General features: G+C 46.2%; 2 protein-coding genes and 1 long non-coding RNA gene across 12 annotated transcripts in view; 1 reads left to right on the forward strand and 2 right to left on the reverse strand.

The window, feature by feature from the left end:
- Positions 1 to 11,399, reverse strand: part of GIT2 (GIT ArfGAP 2) — a 54,336-nt gene extending 42,937 nt beyond the window's left edge. For all 8 annotated transcript variants that reach the window (XM_028147353.2, XM_028147349.2, XM_008142806.3 and 5 more), the window contains exons 1-6: positions 11,218 to 11,399; positions 6,438 to 6,571; positions 4,445 to 4,557; positions 3,319 to 3,424; positions 682 to 768; positions 437 to 567 (exon numbers count right to left, since the gene is read on the reverse strand). In XM_028147353.2, coding sequence (XP_028003154.1) covers positions 437 to 567; positions 682 to 768; positions 3,319 to 3,424; positions 4,445 to 4,557; positions 6,438 to 6,571; positions 11,218 to 11,269 — 623 coding nt within the window. In that variant the 5' untranslated portion in view covers positions 11,270 to 11,399. The remainder of the gene's footprint in view (positions 1 to 436; positions 568 to 681; positions 769 to 3,318; positions 3,425 to 4,444; positions 4,558 to 6,437; positions 6,572 to 11,217) is intronic.
- A 952-nt stretch (positions 11,400 to 12,351) lies between these two features.
- Positions 12,352 to 14,173, reverse strand: LOC129148081 (uncharacterized). The gene is made up of 2 exons (XR_008555262.1): positions 14,100 to 14,173; positions 12,352 to 12,890 (listed from the first exon to the last, which is right to left on the reverse strand). It is a non-coding gene; the product is annotated as an uncharacterized LOC129148081 (long non-coding RNA).
- A 127-nt stretch (positions 14,174 to 14,300) lies between these two features.
- Positions 14,301 to 15,432, forward strand: part of ANKRD13A (ankyrin repeat domain 13A) — a 35,921-nt gene continuing 34,789 nt past the window's right edge. For all 3 annotated transcript variants that reach the window (XM_054712498.1, XM_008142802.3, XM_054712499.1), the window contains exon 1: positions 14,301 to 14,595. In XM_054712498.1, the coding sequence (XP_054568473.1) occupies positions 14,500 to 14,595 (96 nt within the window). In that variant the 5' untranslated portion in view covers positions 14,301 to 14,499. The remainder of the gene's footprint in view (positions 14,596 to 15,432) is intronic.

Raw genomic sequence — 15,432 nt, forward strand, 5'->3', positions numbered from 1 at the left:
TGCAATTAATTTAGAAAAAGAAGGAAAGATGAGCTACATAAACCCTAGAATTGACATTTTACTATAATTGTTTAATCACATACCTACCTACTCAGACACATTTGCTTTTAAGTTTAAGCAATGGTTAAAAATATATAAAAATTGAGGAGTAGATTCTGCCATTCTCAGTGCTGGATTTGGAGTATAACTATGGCTCAAATACCATATCATTATAAAGAATCACATGAAAGATTGGAAGCTAAGCAGACTGGTTATGGTTCTCCTTTCCCAGGTTCTGAGCTGATATTCATTTGAAAAGTCATCTGAAAACAACTGCATGTAAATTTTTATAAGGGGTTAAATGTTAACCATACACAATTTAGCAACTTAACAATGAATCATACAAAACACAAAGAAGCCCAAACAGAGAGAAGTGACAAGAATCTAGGTCTCTAACCTTGCATAATCAACAGGAGTTTTCCCACTGGAATCTTGTGTGCCTGGGTCTGCTCCATATACCGCCAATAATTCTGCCTGTAAAATCTGTCCTGCTTTGGAGGCAACATGGAGTGGGGTGTTTCCTTTTTCCTAAGAATCATTAATAAAACGGAGACAAAAAAGCAAATTTAATAAAGAAAAGGCTACATGAACACAACCCACTTAGTTTCAATTTAATATGTAGATCAATTCCTGCTGTCTTACAGGGTGAAAGAAGTTGGCTTGTGCTCCTAAAGATAACAGCCTCAAACAGGTTTCAAGATTCCCTGTTCTCACGCTTGAATGGAGTTGCTGAAAAACACACAAACAAAAAAGGAATGCTGTTAAAAGAGTAAAGAGTGATATACTAGAGCAGCTGGCAGGCCATTTCGATATATGTTAGTCATACTTAGCTCAGTAAGAGGATGAAATAGTCTCTTTCTTGCTGGTGACAACCATCCCTGGACACTAAGGCGGAGTCAGGCCCATTTTACTGATAAGGAAACTAGGGCTGGGAAGGCTGACCTGCCCAAATGCAAGACCTCTCTAAATGGCACAATTATACCTTGAGTGAGAGGTAGTATGGAGAGGTGGCTGAGCATGGCTCTGAAGTCTGATAGACCTGAATTTCAAACCATATAAACCTTTAAGCTGTGTGACTTTGAGGAGGTTCATTAAGCAATCTGAACCCCAGTTTCCTTATCTCTAAAATGCCGATAATAATGCCACCTATTCAGAGTTACTGTAAGGAGTTAATGGTACAGTAAAGTGCCTAGCACAGAACCTGGTACGTAGGAAATATTAAAAAAAAACAGCTGTTATAGTATTATGGTTATTGTATTTATTATCTTTTTTTTTTTTTTTTTTTTTTAGGGCGTGTGGAAGGGAAGAGAGAGGAGAAACATCAATTGGTTGCCTCCCACATGTACCCCAACTGCGGATTGAACCCGCTACCTGGGCATGTGCCCTGACCAGAAGTCAAACCCACAACCTTTCAGTGCATGGGACAACACTCAACCAACTGAGCCATAACAGCAGGACAGCTATTAACACTGCAGGGTTCTGCCTTATACTGCACCCTTCCCACATCACTATTCTTGGCCTTGTACACAACGCTCTAATGAAGTCCTTCAGGAGGGAAATGGGCCACCAAATTCTGCACGACTGAAGAAAAGTACTTATACATTCAGAAGACGAGCTGCCTTCAATTCTGACCAAACTGTTGAAATGCAATAACCCTTATCATAGGAATAAAGATATCCACTCTAACATCTTTATCTAAGCCTTATTTTTAAATTTATTTTACTTTTAAAAACTGTGGTAAAAAAAGACAGTCTTACTAATAATCAGAAGTAACAAGAAATGGAAGTAGCAAGAAACAAAGAAATAAAAATTTTTATGCAAAGTTTAAAATTCTGAATGTGAATGCTCGTGCTATGTGTGAACATTTGCCAAAAGAGTGCTTTGAAAACAGAGAAGTGGGTTTCTTGTAGCATCTCTCAAAAACAAGCAAAGGCCCACATAAAGAAAACAAACTACTCATTTTATAATAAACCACCCCATGTACTACAGCTTTGAGTCATACCCTGCTTCCTGAAGATCTTCATTTAAGTATGCAACCTAGAGACCTGAAGAAATCCCACAAACTTTCTAGTCCCTTCTAGAAACTGTGTTTCTACTTCAAAGTTAAACAAACAAAAAACTTATCCTATCCTATATAATAAAAGGCAAATATGCAAATCGACCAAACGGCGAAACGACCGGTTGCTATGACGTGCACTGACCACCAGGTGGCATGCGCTCCACAGGGGGAGTGCCGCTCGGCCAGAAGCCTCTGTAGCAGCACTAAGGATGTCTGACTGTCGGACATCTCCCGAGGGCTCCCTGACTGCGAGAGGGCGCAGGCCAGGCTGAGGGACCCCCTGAGTGCAACAATTTCATGCACCGGGCCTCTAGTCCTATATATTAAAAGGCCAGCGACCATAACGGCACAACAACCAGAACGACCGATCAACCAGTCGCTATGAGGTGCACTGACCACCTCTTGGTCCCTCCCCTGAGCCCGTAGGCTCCAATTACTGGATGGCCAATGAGAAACCACGGGGGAACCGGGGTGGCGGCGGGGCGGGACTGGGGACTGGCGAGCGGGCGGAAGGCAGACCTCTTGGTCCCTCCCCTGACCCGCAGGCTCCAATCATGGCGAATGGGAACCACAGGGAACCGGGGTGGGTGGCAGCAAGGCAGGACTGGGGTCTGGTGAGCAGGCGGAAGGCAGACCTCTTAGCCCCTTCCCCCGGCCCGCAGGCTCCAATCATGGCAAACGGGGAACCAGGGGGAACCAGGGTGGGTGGTGTTGGGGTGGGACTAGGGACTGGCAAGCAGGCGGAAGGCAGACCTCTTATTCCCTCCCCCTGGCCCATAGGCTCTGATCGCCGGATGGCAAATGGGGAACCACGGGGAACAGGGGTGAGCAGTGGCAGGGTGGGAATGGAGACTGGTGAGCAGGCAGAAGATGGCCCTGATCGCAGGCTAAGCCTAGGGACCCTACCTGCACACGATTTCATGCGCTGGGCCTCTAGTAGAAACATAATTTTCAAACCATATCTGAATAACACAAATAGATTTCTAGACACTTATTTTTCCTCTATGCCCTTACCTATACTAACATGAATGGCTGCCATTTGAACTAAAAATAAAGACAAAACCAACTGCAATGAAAAGCTGTTATTAGTTATTTAGTGACTAGATAGCAGTTTTTGTTTTGTTATTCTTTTTTTCCTTTTAAAGTTTGTTTTTTCCCCCAAACAAAACAATACACTGCTTCATCCAGTAATTTTAGCGATTTTAAAAGGTATGACCCACCTTACTGAGATCTTTGGCAGTCACACTATCATCATCCCGGCAGGGCAAACGATGAACAAATGCTAACATCTGATACTTGGCTCTGATGAATTCCGCTTTATTAGGACTGGTTGGAAAACAGAAAAAAGAAAACATTTCACTTGCAGTTCGGATACGACATTCCCCGTTCCCTAGGCTGTAAAAAGAAGAGGAAGTGACCCACATTCCCCACTCAAGGATAAAATGAGCAACACTGAAGTAAGTTTACAGCAGTGGGTCTGAAAACATATTATTAGTGATCATAATGGCCAGGACTGAATGTCTGCTTTTTATAGCAACTCTTCTCTGTGTAATTTTGTAATTGACCTAACAACCTTGGGAGGAAGCAGCATTTCATCCCATCTTATAGGCAAGGCATCAGGCTGACTGGAGCACAGAACCTAGCTGTCTGGTCTGACAGACCTCTCGTTTGAGTACCTAAGCTGAAATCTGATTACACCAGCAGCCTTCAAACCTTCGTCTCAACCTGGAGAAACCACTGACTTGTGCTGTGTAACCATGCAAAAGAGATGGTCCCGTGCTTGGCCGATTCTGCATTTCTTTTTTCTTCTTTATTGATTTTTAGAGACAGAGGAAAGAAGGGAGAGAGAGAGAGAAACATCGATCCATTGTTCCACTTTTCATGCATTCACTGGTTGATTGTTGTATATGCCCTGACTGGGGATTGATTGGACCCATAACCTTGATGTATCAATGCTCTAACCCAGTGGTCGGCAAACCGTGGCTCGCGAGCCACATGCAGCTCTTTGGCCCCTTGAGTGTGGCTCTTCCACAAAATACCATGGCCTGGGCGAGTCTATTTTGAAGAAGTGGCATTAAAAGAAGTTTAAGTTTAAAAAATTTGGCTCTCAAAAGAAATTTCAATTGTTGTACTGTTGATATTTGGCTCTGTTGACTAATGCTCTACCAACTGAGCTACCCGGCCAGGTCCCTTGTTCTGCATTTCTAATAGCAAAGAGTTCAATGAACAATTGGGGGAACCACCTCCCATGCTGCCCTTGTGGAGGCTGGTCAAAAATAGCTGCACTCCTTTCAGTGGGCCCATGTGTCCCAAAGAAATAAAAGTATTTATAAACATTCCACTCACTGTACTTTATCCTGTGGATTAGCTTTACGTCTTCCGCTCATAATAGAGGCAGGGTCCAGCAAAGAATGCTCCCATATTGAATTAGCACCATTATTATATAAGGTTTCAACCATCTAAAACCAAGCAGTATAACATCATATTTTAATTTCTTTCCACAAATATTCAGTGGTAATCAATGACTGAACAGGAAAAACAAAGCCCCGTTACAAAAACTAGCATGACTGGCATCACACACATCATCATTTTCTGATATTAGAGCATGAAAGATGAACCTGTACACAGAATTCAGATTTGACCAGTAGGATATCTAAATATCTAAATGGGTTTGATTATGTTGTTCTTATAGATTAATAGAGGCTGGATGCACAAAATTCGTGCAAGAGGAGGCCTTCCTTCCCCCGGCTGCCGGCACCAGCGTTTCCCTCTGGCACCCGGGACTCGGGCTTTCCTCTGGCCGCAGTCAGGCACCCGGGACCCGGCTTCCCTCCCAGTACCGGCTTTGTCCGGAAGGTCGTCCAGTCTAATTAGCATATTACGCTTTTATTATTATAGATGAAGGAAAAGTACTTTGACACTTTAAGGCAGTGTTTCCCACGACTGGTTATCCAAATACTATTTACAAGATTCTTAACAACCTATGTACCCTCTAGACCAGGGGTCCTCAAACTACAGCCCGTGGGCCACACGCGAGCCGCGGAGGACATCTATCCGGCCCGCCGGGTGTTTTTGCCGCCGCTGCCTGTCCTGCTTAGCAGCCAACTTAGCAGTGTGCATAGGAATTTGTTCATAGTTTTTTTTAAAAAAACTATAGTCCGGCCCTCCAACGGTCTGAGGGACAGTGAACTGGCCCCTGTTTAAAAAGTTTGAGGACCTCTGGTCTAGACTATCCACTTGGTATTTTTCTTTAAATCCACTCATTTTTAAAACTTTTTCTAGCAATTATGTTTTAATATGTTACTTATAGCTTTCATATACACATTAATATAATGCAACCTCCAAAATAAATAGTAGAGTATTATCTATATCTGTCTTGAGTACCACTGGGGTTCATGTATCATACTTTGGTAAAAGTTTTAGGGTCAACCCTGGCATCTTAAACTACTCATCTCTAGACCTTATTCAGATCCTCTAATAAAAATCTGTAAACACAGACCTGAGAACAGTAAACACCCACTTACTTGCACATAGAATGAGCTGTTAGAAACTTGTGAGTAAAAGTCATTAATAAACCATATCTTCCAATTTCATTTCAAAGCATGACTGCTAACATGGCCCCATCTGTTTTCTACATTAGTGGAGATATCAGAGACCCCAACCCACTTGTTCCGGTCCCTTAGTGTGGACAGGCACTTTTAGGGGACATGTTATGCAGCTGCCATAGACTTAGTAAAATATGTACTCAAGATAAAGGAAGGGAAACACATACTTAATTCTTTGTTCCAACAGAACTTGGAGAATGTGTACCCCGAAATAGAAATACAGGTGACATGACACTGAATCGCAAATAAAACAACACACAACACTTAGCAGAGTGTTAGGCAATCCATCAAAACATGTTCACTGAATTTGTTCTCTCACTAGTAACAACTTTAAATCAGATGTTTCAGAAATTTCTGAGGAATCCCAGTCTGTGCTTCTATCAAAGGAGGAAAAGAAGTGCTAAAAATATCAGCAGGTACTGAGGGATAAGTACATTAACCAAAGTTTCTAAAGCAGTAGCTTTCAGAAACATTCACCACGGTATGTGGAAACGATGAGGTGTTTAAAAACAATTTCTGGAGACATTCTAGAAAGTCAGCAGTGAAGCAGTACCAAGAAATTTGAATGACTACTTATCTATCCATCTATGATGAATTTAAGATGGGCACAGCACTCTATTCCGTTATGATTCAAACATTTTTGTATGACTTAAGGAGTAAGGGAAACTTCAGTTGCTAAAACAATGAGCCCTAAAAACTTAAATCACAAACCATGAGAAAAAGTCTTCCTTTACCTGCAGCAATGTTGGAGGCCACGGTGTGTGTTTCAGATGCCTTACTTGAGAGATGTGGCGCCCTAGACTCCGATGGACACTGCAACACTCGTCGCATATAAAAGTTCCCCTATTTACTGATGCCCAGGAAGGATCTGGAAAGAAAATGAAATCTCAGTGGCGAGGATACCAGTTGGTGGCTTTACTGCCAGATGGCAAAAGATGACTGAGGTATGGTTTTTCAGAAAAATAAGACATTTTTGTTGCTTTAGTATGCTAATCAATATATCCAGCTGGTGATATGACCTATCTTGCCTGATTGGGTACAATGTTAATTGAGACTAAAAACATGAGCTGAAATCCTATATAAGCAGTTATCTCCTTTCTGGTTCAGGGCCACAGTCTGAAGCCCTAATGGGATCTACCACCTCAGATACATGCTCTTTCATGCAACATGAAAAGCAAATTGAGAGGATATAGATGAATCATTTTAAATCCATCTCCGCAAATGGCAAAATAATATAACTGTGACAGTGAATAATCCACATAGCATTATCCAAAGAAAATAGTGAAAAGATTGCTGCAAATCTATATGCCTATTTGCGTAGCAGAAAGCTACAAGTGACAAAACTATAAAACTGCTCAGCTGTTGTGGTTCTGATGACTGACTGGGAAATCTGGCCTCCTCCACTAGAGAGATGTTCTAGGAGCATGGTCAGCAAACTGCGGCTCGCAAGCCACATGCGGCTCTTTGGCCCCTGGAGTGTGGCTCTTGCACAAAATACCACGGCCTGGGCGAGTCTATTTTGAAGAAGTGGCGTTAGAAGAAGTTTAAGTTTAAAAAATTTGGCTCTCAAAAGAAATGTCAATCGTTGTTACTGTTGATATTTGGCTCTGTTGACTAATGAGTTTGCCGACCACTGTTCTAGTATATCCATTAGTTGTTTTAAATAAACTACTGAGGTCTGACTGGTGTGGCTCAGTGGTTGAGCATCGACCTATGAACCAAGAGTTCATAGTTCCGTTCCCAGTCAAGGCACATGCCCGGGTTGTGGGCTCCATCCCCAGAAGGAAGCAGACAATCAATGATTCTCTCTCATCATTGGTGTTTCTCTCTCTCTCTCTCTTCCTCTCTGAAATCGATAAAAATATATTAAAATAAATAAATTACTGAGTCCAATCTTGCAACTGCTCTGAAAGAACAGATCTGTAATAACAGTGGCTTCAAATAAGCAAAGATGTCAAATAAAAATGAGTAGTATTTTTGGTGTGTGTAATACTTTTTTCCCATGAAGTTCCAGAGACAGCTATTGAAACAGAAATAATTCACACTATAAGCAACAAGAATACTTCACATTGGGTAAGTACACTGGATACCTAGAAACCAAAAAGAAAAGAAAAAAAAGACCTCCATTTCATCAGACTCACGATGGAGTGACAATAGGTGCCACACAAGCTCCCTGGTCTAAGGGTTATATTTAAAAGTTCTCCAATGTCCACAAAAATCTCTAAAATGCATGTACACCATCTTTACCATTTTTAACAGTTTATTCAAATCCTTTCCAACCATGTAATGAAAAGTTATGGGATTTCAATCAAAGACAAATCCTAGGAGTCAGAGAGTGTGGTGGTTAAGAGAACTGGCTCTGGAGACAAGCAGTCCAGGGTTTGAACCCCAACTCTCCCACTTCTCACACAATGAGCTAAGCAAGTTATTTTATTTTATTTTTTTGAACATCCTCACCATGGATCAAATGGGAATATAAAACATCTCAGGATAGTGAGGATATAAAAAGTAAGTAAAGTTGCTTGCATATAGTAAGTACTCAGCAATGTTAACTGTTATAACTTTTCTAAATTATTTTCTAAGTACCACTCAGATATTTTCAAGAGTCCACTGAAATTCATGACCCACTGGAAAAAGCTTTTTAAATTATTTTTTTAGAGAGAGAGAGAGAAACATCAATGAGAGAGAAAAATCAATTGGCTGCCTCCTGCATACCCCCTACTGGGGATCGGACCCCCAACCTGGGCATGTGTCCTGATGGGGAATTGAACCAGTGACCTGTGGTTCACTGGCCGATGCTCAACCACTGAGCCACACCAGCCAGGCTGGAAAAAGTTTTTGATTGGTAATACAATGTAGAATGTGAACACTGCATTACTATTGTAAAAGTCTCAGTAAAACTCAGAGTAGAATATATTTTAAATGAACTAGATTCTTTTTTTAAAGGTAAAATATTTACTAAAATGTAAATATTTACAAGATGATTAAACGTTTGCCATGAAATAGAACAGAAAATAATTCAGTACTATTATGCCATTCTAAAAAGCAAAGACTGAAAACATCAAGATGAAGGATCCCTACAAAGACACATAACATTGCTTTTTGCAATATGGTACCACTACTGGTGATAAAAAAGAGATTGTTTTGAATCACAGCTCTGGTTTTCACATATCTATTCAGTAGATTCACAATGTTCTTGGAGGAAATTAGACAGGAACAAGACAACTAGAACTTAACACTCATTAAGCAAGGTTCTCAATTAATCACTTTAACATCATAGATCAGAATCCCATGGAAAGAACATCAGAATGTTAACAACACATTAAAATTGAGTTTATATAAATGGTATTGGGTGAACCCCTTCAAGATTACCTGTTTTGGTTTTTTTGTTAATCCTCACCCGAGGATATTTTTCCATTGATTTTTAGAGAGAGTGGAACAGGGGAGGGGAGAGAGAGAGACATCAATTAGTTGCCTCTCGTACACACCCCGACCAAGGCCAGAGATCAGCCTGCAAATGAAGTATGTGCCCTTGATCGGAATTGAACCCAGGACCCTTCAGTCTGCAGGCCACCGCACTTATCCACTGACCCAAACTGGCGAGGGCCCTTGCAGTTTATCTGAAGCGTAACGGCAGAGCTACTTAACCTGGGCTCCAGGAACACAACAAATGGGCTTTGGAAATGTCTGTGACTCCACTGAGAAATCTTAATATAAATTCTGTATGAAAGATTAAGTATGCATGCATTTTGGGGGGAGAAGGCCTTAGTATTCATCAAAATCTGAAAGGGATTCCTAACCATAAGGTAACGTTCACGAGGGTTTACCAAAAAAGCAGCACAAATTCCTGGCTGCTCAAGTTCACAGAACATTTCAAGGTAGCCTAATTACATTCAAAACAGGAAGGAAGTGACTCAAGTCTCATAGATTAGGCATATGAAACAACTAAAATGACACAATAGGAGAGAAAATGTTCTGAAATGCACAAAACACGGAAGAAGTGCAAGGTAGTATTTAGGGTGGCAATGGAGCCAAAGTTTCCTTCGCCCCATATCATCCACTCAGATCTAAAGAATACCAATTCCAAGAGGAAGTTTGAATCTAGCCTCAAGTGGATCAAACACATCAGACAGTTCAACTGAAAAGACAAGAAATAAGGAAGTGGAACAAGTAACATTTTTAGAGACTACAATGGTGTTTGTGTAACCCACACTAACTTAGTTGGTCAAACCCCTCTTTAAACTCCTCCACGGCTCCCCGCCTTCAACAACAGTTGGTAACATCGCTGGCACGCCCAGGCTAGGGAAGAACCACGGAGGGTTGGAGTTACCACGGCACTCTTTAAAATCGATCTCCAGGCCTTGTGACGAGATGAAGTTCAGGGCAGTTGCAAAAACACCGCCGCTCGATGATGGATTTCATTAAGACTGTTTATTGGCCGCTATTGTGCCACGGAAGCCATCTTACCTGTGAATGACTTCCAATTCAAAGCAGATAAACGCAAGCCCCGAACACACCACAGAGACCTGTCAACTCCGCTCCAATCCCTAAGGTGGATCTGAACTCTAAATCTGAACATGACACGCGGGAGGCATGGTTTTGCCCTTACAATGCCCCCAAGTGCCTGACTGCCCAGTTTGTTTTGTAAACCGTAATCAATGCACAACTTAGAAATTCAGTTCTAGCTTTCGGGGGCTGCAAAGGTTCTGTACGGAGGAACACAATTCGGAGAGGGAGGAACCACCACCACCTAAGGGACGTGACCTTAAGAGTGTTCGCTGAACCCTCCTAGCCACCGCCGGTGGGGCTCCTGGTGATGCCCACTGGAAAAAATGAGGAAAGCCAGGCTCAGCCCAACGCAGCCATCAGCCCAAGGTCACCCAGAAGCAAAATCTAGTGCGAACTCGGGGCGCTCAGATGCCAAAACCTGAGACAGGCGTCGACTCCTAAGTGCCGGGGGGCGTGTGCGAGCCCCCCGACATCCTGGAGACTCTCCCCGGGGGAGCGGGGCCCGAACGTCAGGAGTGGGGAGTCGTCCACGGGTCGGTGGGCTGGTCCCGGCGGAGGGAAGCGGCGAAGGTCGCCCACGCGGGCAGGGTCCCGGCGGGGCGGCGGGCTCCGGGCGGCGGGGTGCCGGGGGCGGGGGAGGTGACACCTGCGCCTCCGGGCCGCGGCGGGGAGGACGCCCGCGTTTACTTCTGTAACTGGCCTTCCTGTGCGTTGCCCAAGCCCCTTCCTGTGGAAGACGCTGCCCGGCCTCCAGCCCGCCCCCTCTCCGCCAGGCCTGGGACGGAGGGACGGAGGGACCGGAGGGCGGCGGCCCCCTGCCCGCCCGGCTCTGACAGGCCCGGGACGGCTCGCGCCCCAAGGCCGCCCCGGTTGCTCCGAGTCGCGACCCCGGGCCCCTGGGGTGCAGGACTCGGCCGCCGGGAGCCGCCGGACCCGTGGGGGCGGCGCGGGGCAGGGGTCCCCGGCAGGAGAGCTGAGGGGAGCGGGCCCGGCCGGGGGACTCACCCGGCCCGCTGCAGTCGGCGCACATCTCGCTGCTCCGGAGCCGCTTCGACATGGCTCCCGCCTCCTACCTGCCGGGAACCTGAAGCCCCGAGACGGCGACGGCGGCGGCGACGGCAGCGCTTCCGCTCTAACGGGTCCCCACCGCGGCGCTGGCGGCGGCGCCTCTCCCCTCAGCGCTTCGCAGCCGCGGCGCAACGCGCAGGCGTGGGGAGGCGCCCTTCGGCGTCGGGCGGTCACGTGACCCGAAAGGGCACGCTGCCTGGTCGCCATCTTGAGTGAGGGCAGAGCGGTACCCAGCCTCTCCCGCCCTGCCCGTCGGTCCGGAGTCTGGGTCTCCCTCCCCGGAAGAGGCGCTCCATCCCGCACTGAACAATCCCAGGGAGGGCAGCGAAACACCAGTGAAGGGGACTGTGGCCACCTGACTGAGGCGATCAGTAGTCACTGGTGTAACTTTGGCCACGTTCATTTATTCCTTACTTTATGCCACAAACATTTATCGAGCACCTACTCTGTCCCACACACTGCTCTAGGCACTGAAGAGACAGAAGTCGGCAAAGAAGACAAAGTACCCCGTCCTCGTGGAGCTGACCTTTGGCTGCAGTAGCCTTACAGTAAAATGTGTGAAATGAGAATGCTAGCTGTTCCTTAAGCTGCAGCTTTAGTCTCATCAGCAAAATGGAGATAATGTGTTATCTAACCATAAACTTAGATGTGCTTTTATACGGCCTGCTATCTAAGAATGGTTTATAATGTTAAGGGGTGGTAAAGAGGAAGAGGAAGAATAGCCAACAAAACTCATATGTGACCTGGAAAACGAAATATTTACTATCGGGCTAAGGAGAAATGTAATAATTCACAGAAAAGCGTGGTGTGCCTGTCCCATAGTAAGCTGTCAATAATAGTGGCTCCTATTATTGTTGGTATTTGGCTTTACTATTATCTTCTTGTCACAATTTGTTTTTAGAATGAGAATAGATAACCTAAAGTAATGTACAGGATGCTATAAGATAAACACAATGAGATGAGTTTAATCAGTGTGAAGGAGAGAAGAGACGCCCTAATGCTAAGGAATATTTATTGTATGTGCTATATGTGTCAACCAAGCAAAAAAAGTCAAGAGGTTTTGACTACAAATAAATGACAAAGATTTATTCAAGAGTCTTAAGACTTGCAAATCATAAACACTACCAGAATGTTACAAAGAAAAGAGAATAGCCCAGCTGGTGTGGCTCAGTGGTTGAGCATCGACCTATGAACCAGGAGGTCATGGTTTTGGATGGCAGAGCACATGCCAGGGTTGCGGGTTCAGTGATCATCGATCTATGCTCTCTCATTGGTGTTTCTCTTTGGAAGCTGTCAGCTGTCTCTCTAGAAAAATCAATTAAAAAATATTTTTTAAAAAAGTTTAAGTCCTCAAGCTCAAGCTTGTCAAAGTAAAATAAATTATATTCCTCATGGTTCGGCCCATTTGGCCTGAACCAGTTTTGTCAGCAGGACTGTGCTGACTTGATCTTGTTTCTTCACCAATTTCTCACATGTAAACACAATTGTGAGCTCCATTCGGCAAATATTGGACGCCTCTTATGGGTCTGGTACTGTTTGACTTTGGGTACTCTGGTAAGCAGCCATTGTTGAGTTTTTCAATTAATGAATGAGAGAGGTGTTCAATAAACCTGGGACAAGAAGAGAAAAGATTAAGTTGCACAAGGTTTCTGAAAGGATAGGAAGTCCTGGAAGAAATCGGTGTGTCTTTCTCATATCGATGCTTCTCTCTGTCTCTCCCCCTCCCTTCCAAATAGGTCTCAGAAGCTCTGGGTTTTGGTCCGTCTCTCCATTTTGATAAATGTGTGGTGTGGGTGTAACCACATAATTCCCACACATTCCACAGTTAGAGCCTCTGGGTACCATCCCGATGCTCCTGCATCCTGTTTTGGATGGGAGACTCACAAATCTTCTGGACTCAACACATGCAGAAAATGGATTAAACCAGGATTCTTCAACAGCTGTTGTTGCAAAGCTGAGAAGGCAGAGGGTAAGCTTTCTGGGTTCATTAAATAATTTCACCCAGCTATGTAGTCTAGTTGTGGACAGCTGTGGAGAAAGCTCAGATCGGTGAGTAGATGTAAATTGACTTGGTTCTTTATTGAACCAAGGAGCTATATTTAGTGTCTTAGGTTGGAACTCAAAGAATGAACTTTATACTTGCAGACTGTGCTCAAGTCTGCGTATTCATAACCCAAAATTCAAATGGCTAGCTTCAAAAACAAACAAACACATGACACTCATGTGTGGAATAAGCCATCGGTAACAGAACCTAGTTCGGAGTTCAGATATAATAGTGGTTTTCAACTGGGGGTGATTTGCCTCCTCCAGGGGACCATTGGCAATGTCTGGAGGTTTTGCGGGGGGAGTGTTACTGGCAACCAGTGGGTAGAAAGGCTAGGGATGCTGCTCCATAGCTTACAAAGCACAGGACAACCCCCGCAGAAAGAATTATCTCCTTCAAAAATGCCCTTCCTTGAGAAACCATGAGACAGAACAACCTCTATGCCATGCAACTATTTAACGCCACTTCTCTAGCGTTTATAGTTCCCCCTTCAAAACTGTTTGGTGTTGCCCACTTCCAAAATGGCTTCTGACCAATCAGAGAAGCATCTGCCCGGGTCCAGGAAGGCTGCCCGGGGAGTCAGTAAACGGAATGGTTCGGCCCAGGAGCTGTCGTCACCCCCTGAGCGCAGAGTCGTTGGAAGTAGCCCAGTTGTGGGCCGAACCATATGCGGTTGCCGGAGCAGGGGGGAAGGGCTGGCGACGGGCAGGCTGAGTTTTCTATTTCCAGATCCCGGGCTAAGAGAGAGAATTTTAAATCTTAGGCGGAATTTCACCGTGTCTTCTAGCGTGGAGTTGGAGGTGGGTGGGATTGGGGGACCCCGGGCCGGGGGGCTGGTCTCGCTCCCCCCCCCCGCCGCGGTGTGCGGTGGCTCGCTCCCGGCACTTCCCGGTTTGGGGCAGTTCAGTCCGCAGAAGTCGGTTCGGGAGCTGTCAGCGCGGGCGGCAGCGCGGCGGGGCGCGGGGTGGGCGCGGCTGACCGGGTCCCCGACCCGACCCCCGACCTCCCGCGCTCCCCGCACCGGGCCCCGTAGGCCGCTCCGCCGCGCCCCGCGCGCCTCACTCGCTCACCCTTCTCTCTCGAGCTCGCCGGCCGCCGGGCGGGCGGCGCCGGAGACCCCGCGGGGGCTGAGGCTTGGCAAGCGGGCGGTGAGGCCCGGCTGCGGCCTCCTCGCCATGTCCGCGGCCCGCGACACCAGCGGCCACTTCCCTTTGCACCTCCTAGTCTGGAACAACGACTACCGGCAGCTGGAGCGGGAGCTGCGGGACCAGGTGAGGGCGGGGCGGGGTCCGGCCGGGGGAGCGGAGCAGGGAGAACTCCGGGGTCGTTTAGCCCGCGTGAGCCGTCTCCTGCCCTCTGCCCTCGGGCTCCGCAGACCCCTTCGGTTCTTCGGTCGTGGGGCAAGAATCGTCCCAGGACTTGGGTTGAGTGCCTACTGTGTGCCAGGCCCTGTGCCGAGGGCTTCATTACATTAACTCTTTTTGACTTTGCAACAATCCAAGGAGGTAGGTGCTATTATTATCACGTTGGAAAGAAAGGGAAACTGAGGCGCTCAGAGGTTATGTGCTTTGCTCAAGGTCGCCCACCTATTAAGCATCAAGTCGGGGTTTTACGTGTGGCCGCTGGTTCCAGGGCGCACCAGCTAGGCTCTTCCCAAAGGGGTAAGAACAAGACGCGCTCCGCACCCCACCCACCCTTTCTGTAAGGAAGGGCTTGGTTGGGTTTGGAGTCCAGGTTGTAACTCGCCCGGTGACCTTGGGCAAGGCATTTTCCCTCTCTGGCCAGGGAGACTGATGCCTACCCAAGTCTGAGGATCACTGGTGCCCAGGATCCTTAAAATCCCTTCCTGTTCCAAAGTACATCGGTTCCTTGTCTTTTATGTATTACCTTCTCTTTAAAGCAGTGGTTCTCAGCACCTCCGGCATGGCTCAGTGGTGGAGCATTGACCTATGAACCCGGAGGTCACGGGTTCGATTCCCGGTCGGGGCACATGCCCCTGGTTGCGGGCTCAGTCTCTGATCCCTAGTGTGGAGCATGCAGGAGGCAGCCGATCAGTGACTTTCTCATCACTGATATTTCTGTCTCTCCCTCTCCCTTCCTCTCTGAAA

Source organism: Eptesicus fuscus, chromosome 23, assembly GCF_027574615.1.
Source record: "Eptesicus fuscus isolate TK198812 chromosome 23, DD_ASM_mEF_20220401, whole genome shotgun sequence".
In the NCBI taxonomy this organism is placed as follows: Eukaryota; Metazoa; Chordata; class Mammalia; order Chiroptera; family Vespertilionidae; genus Eptesicus; species Eptesicus fuscus.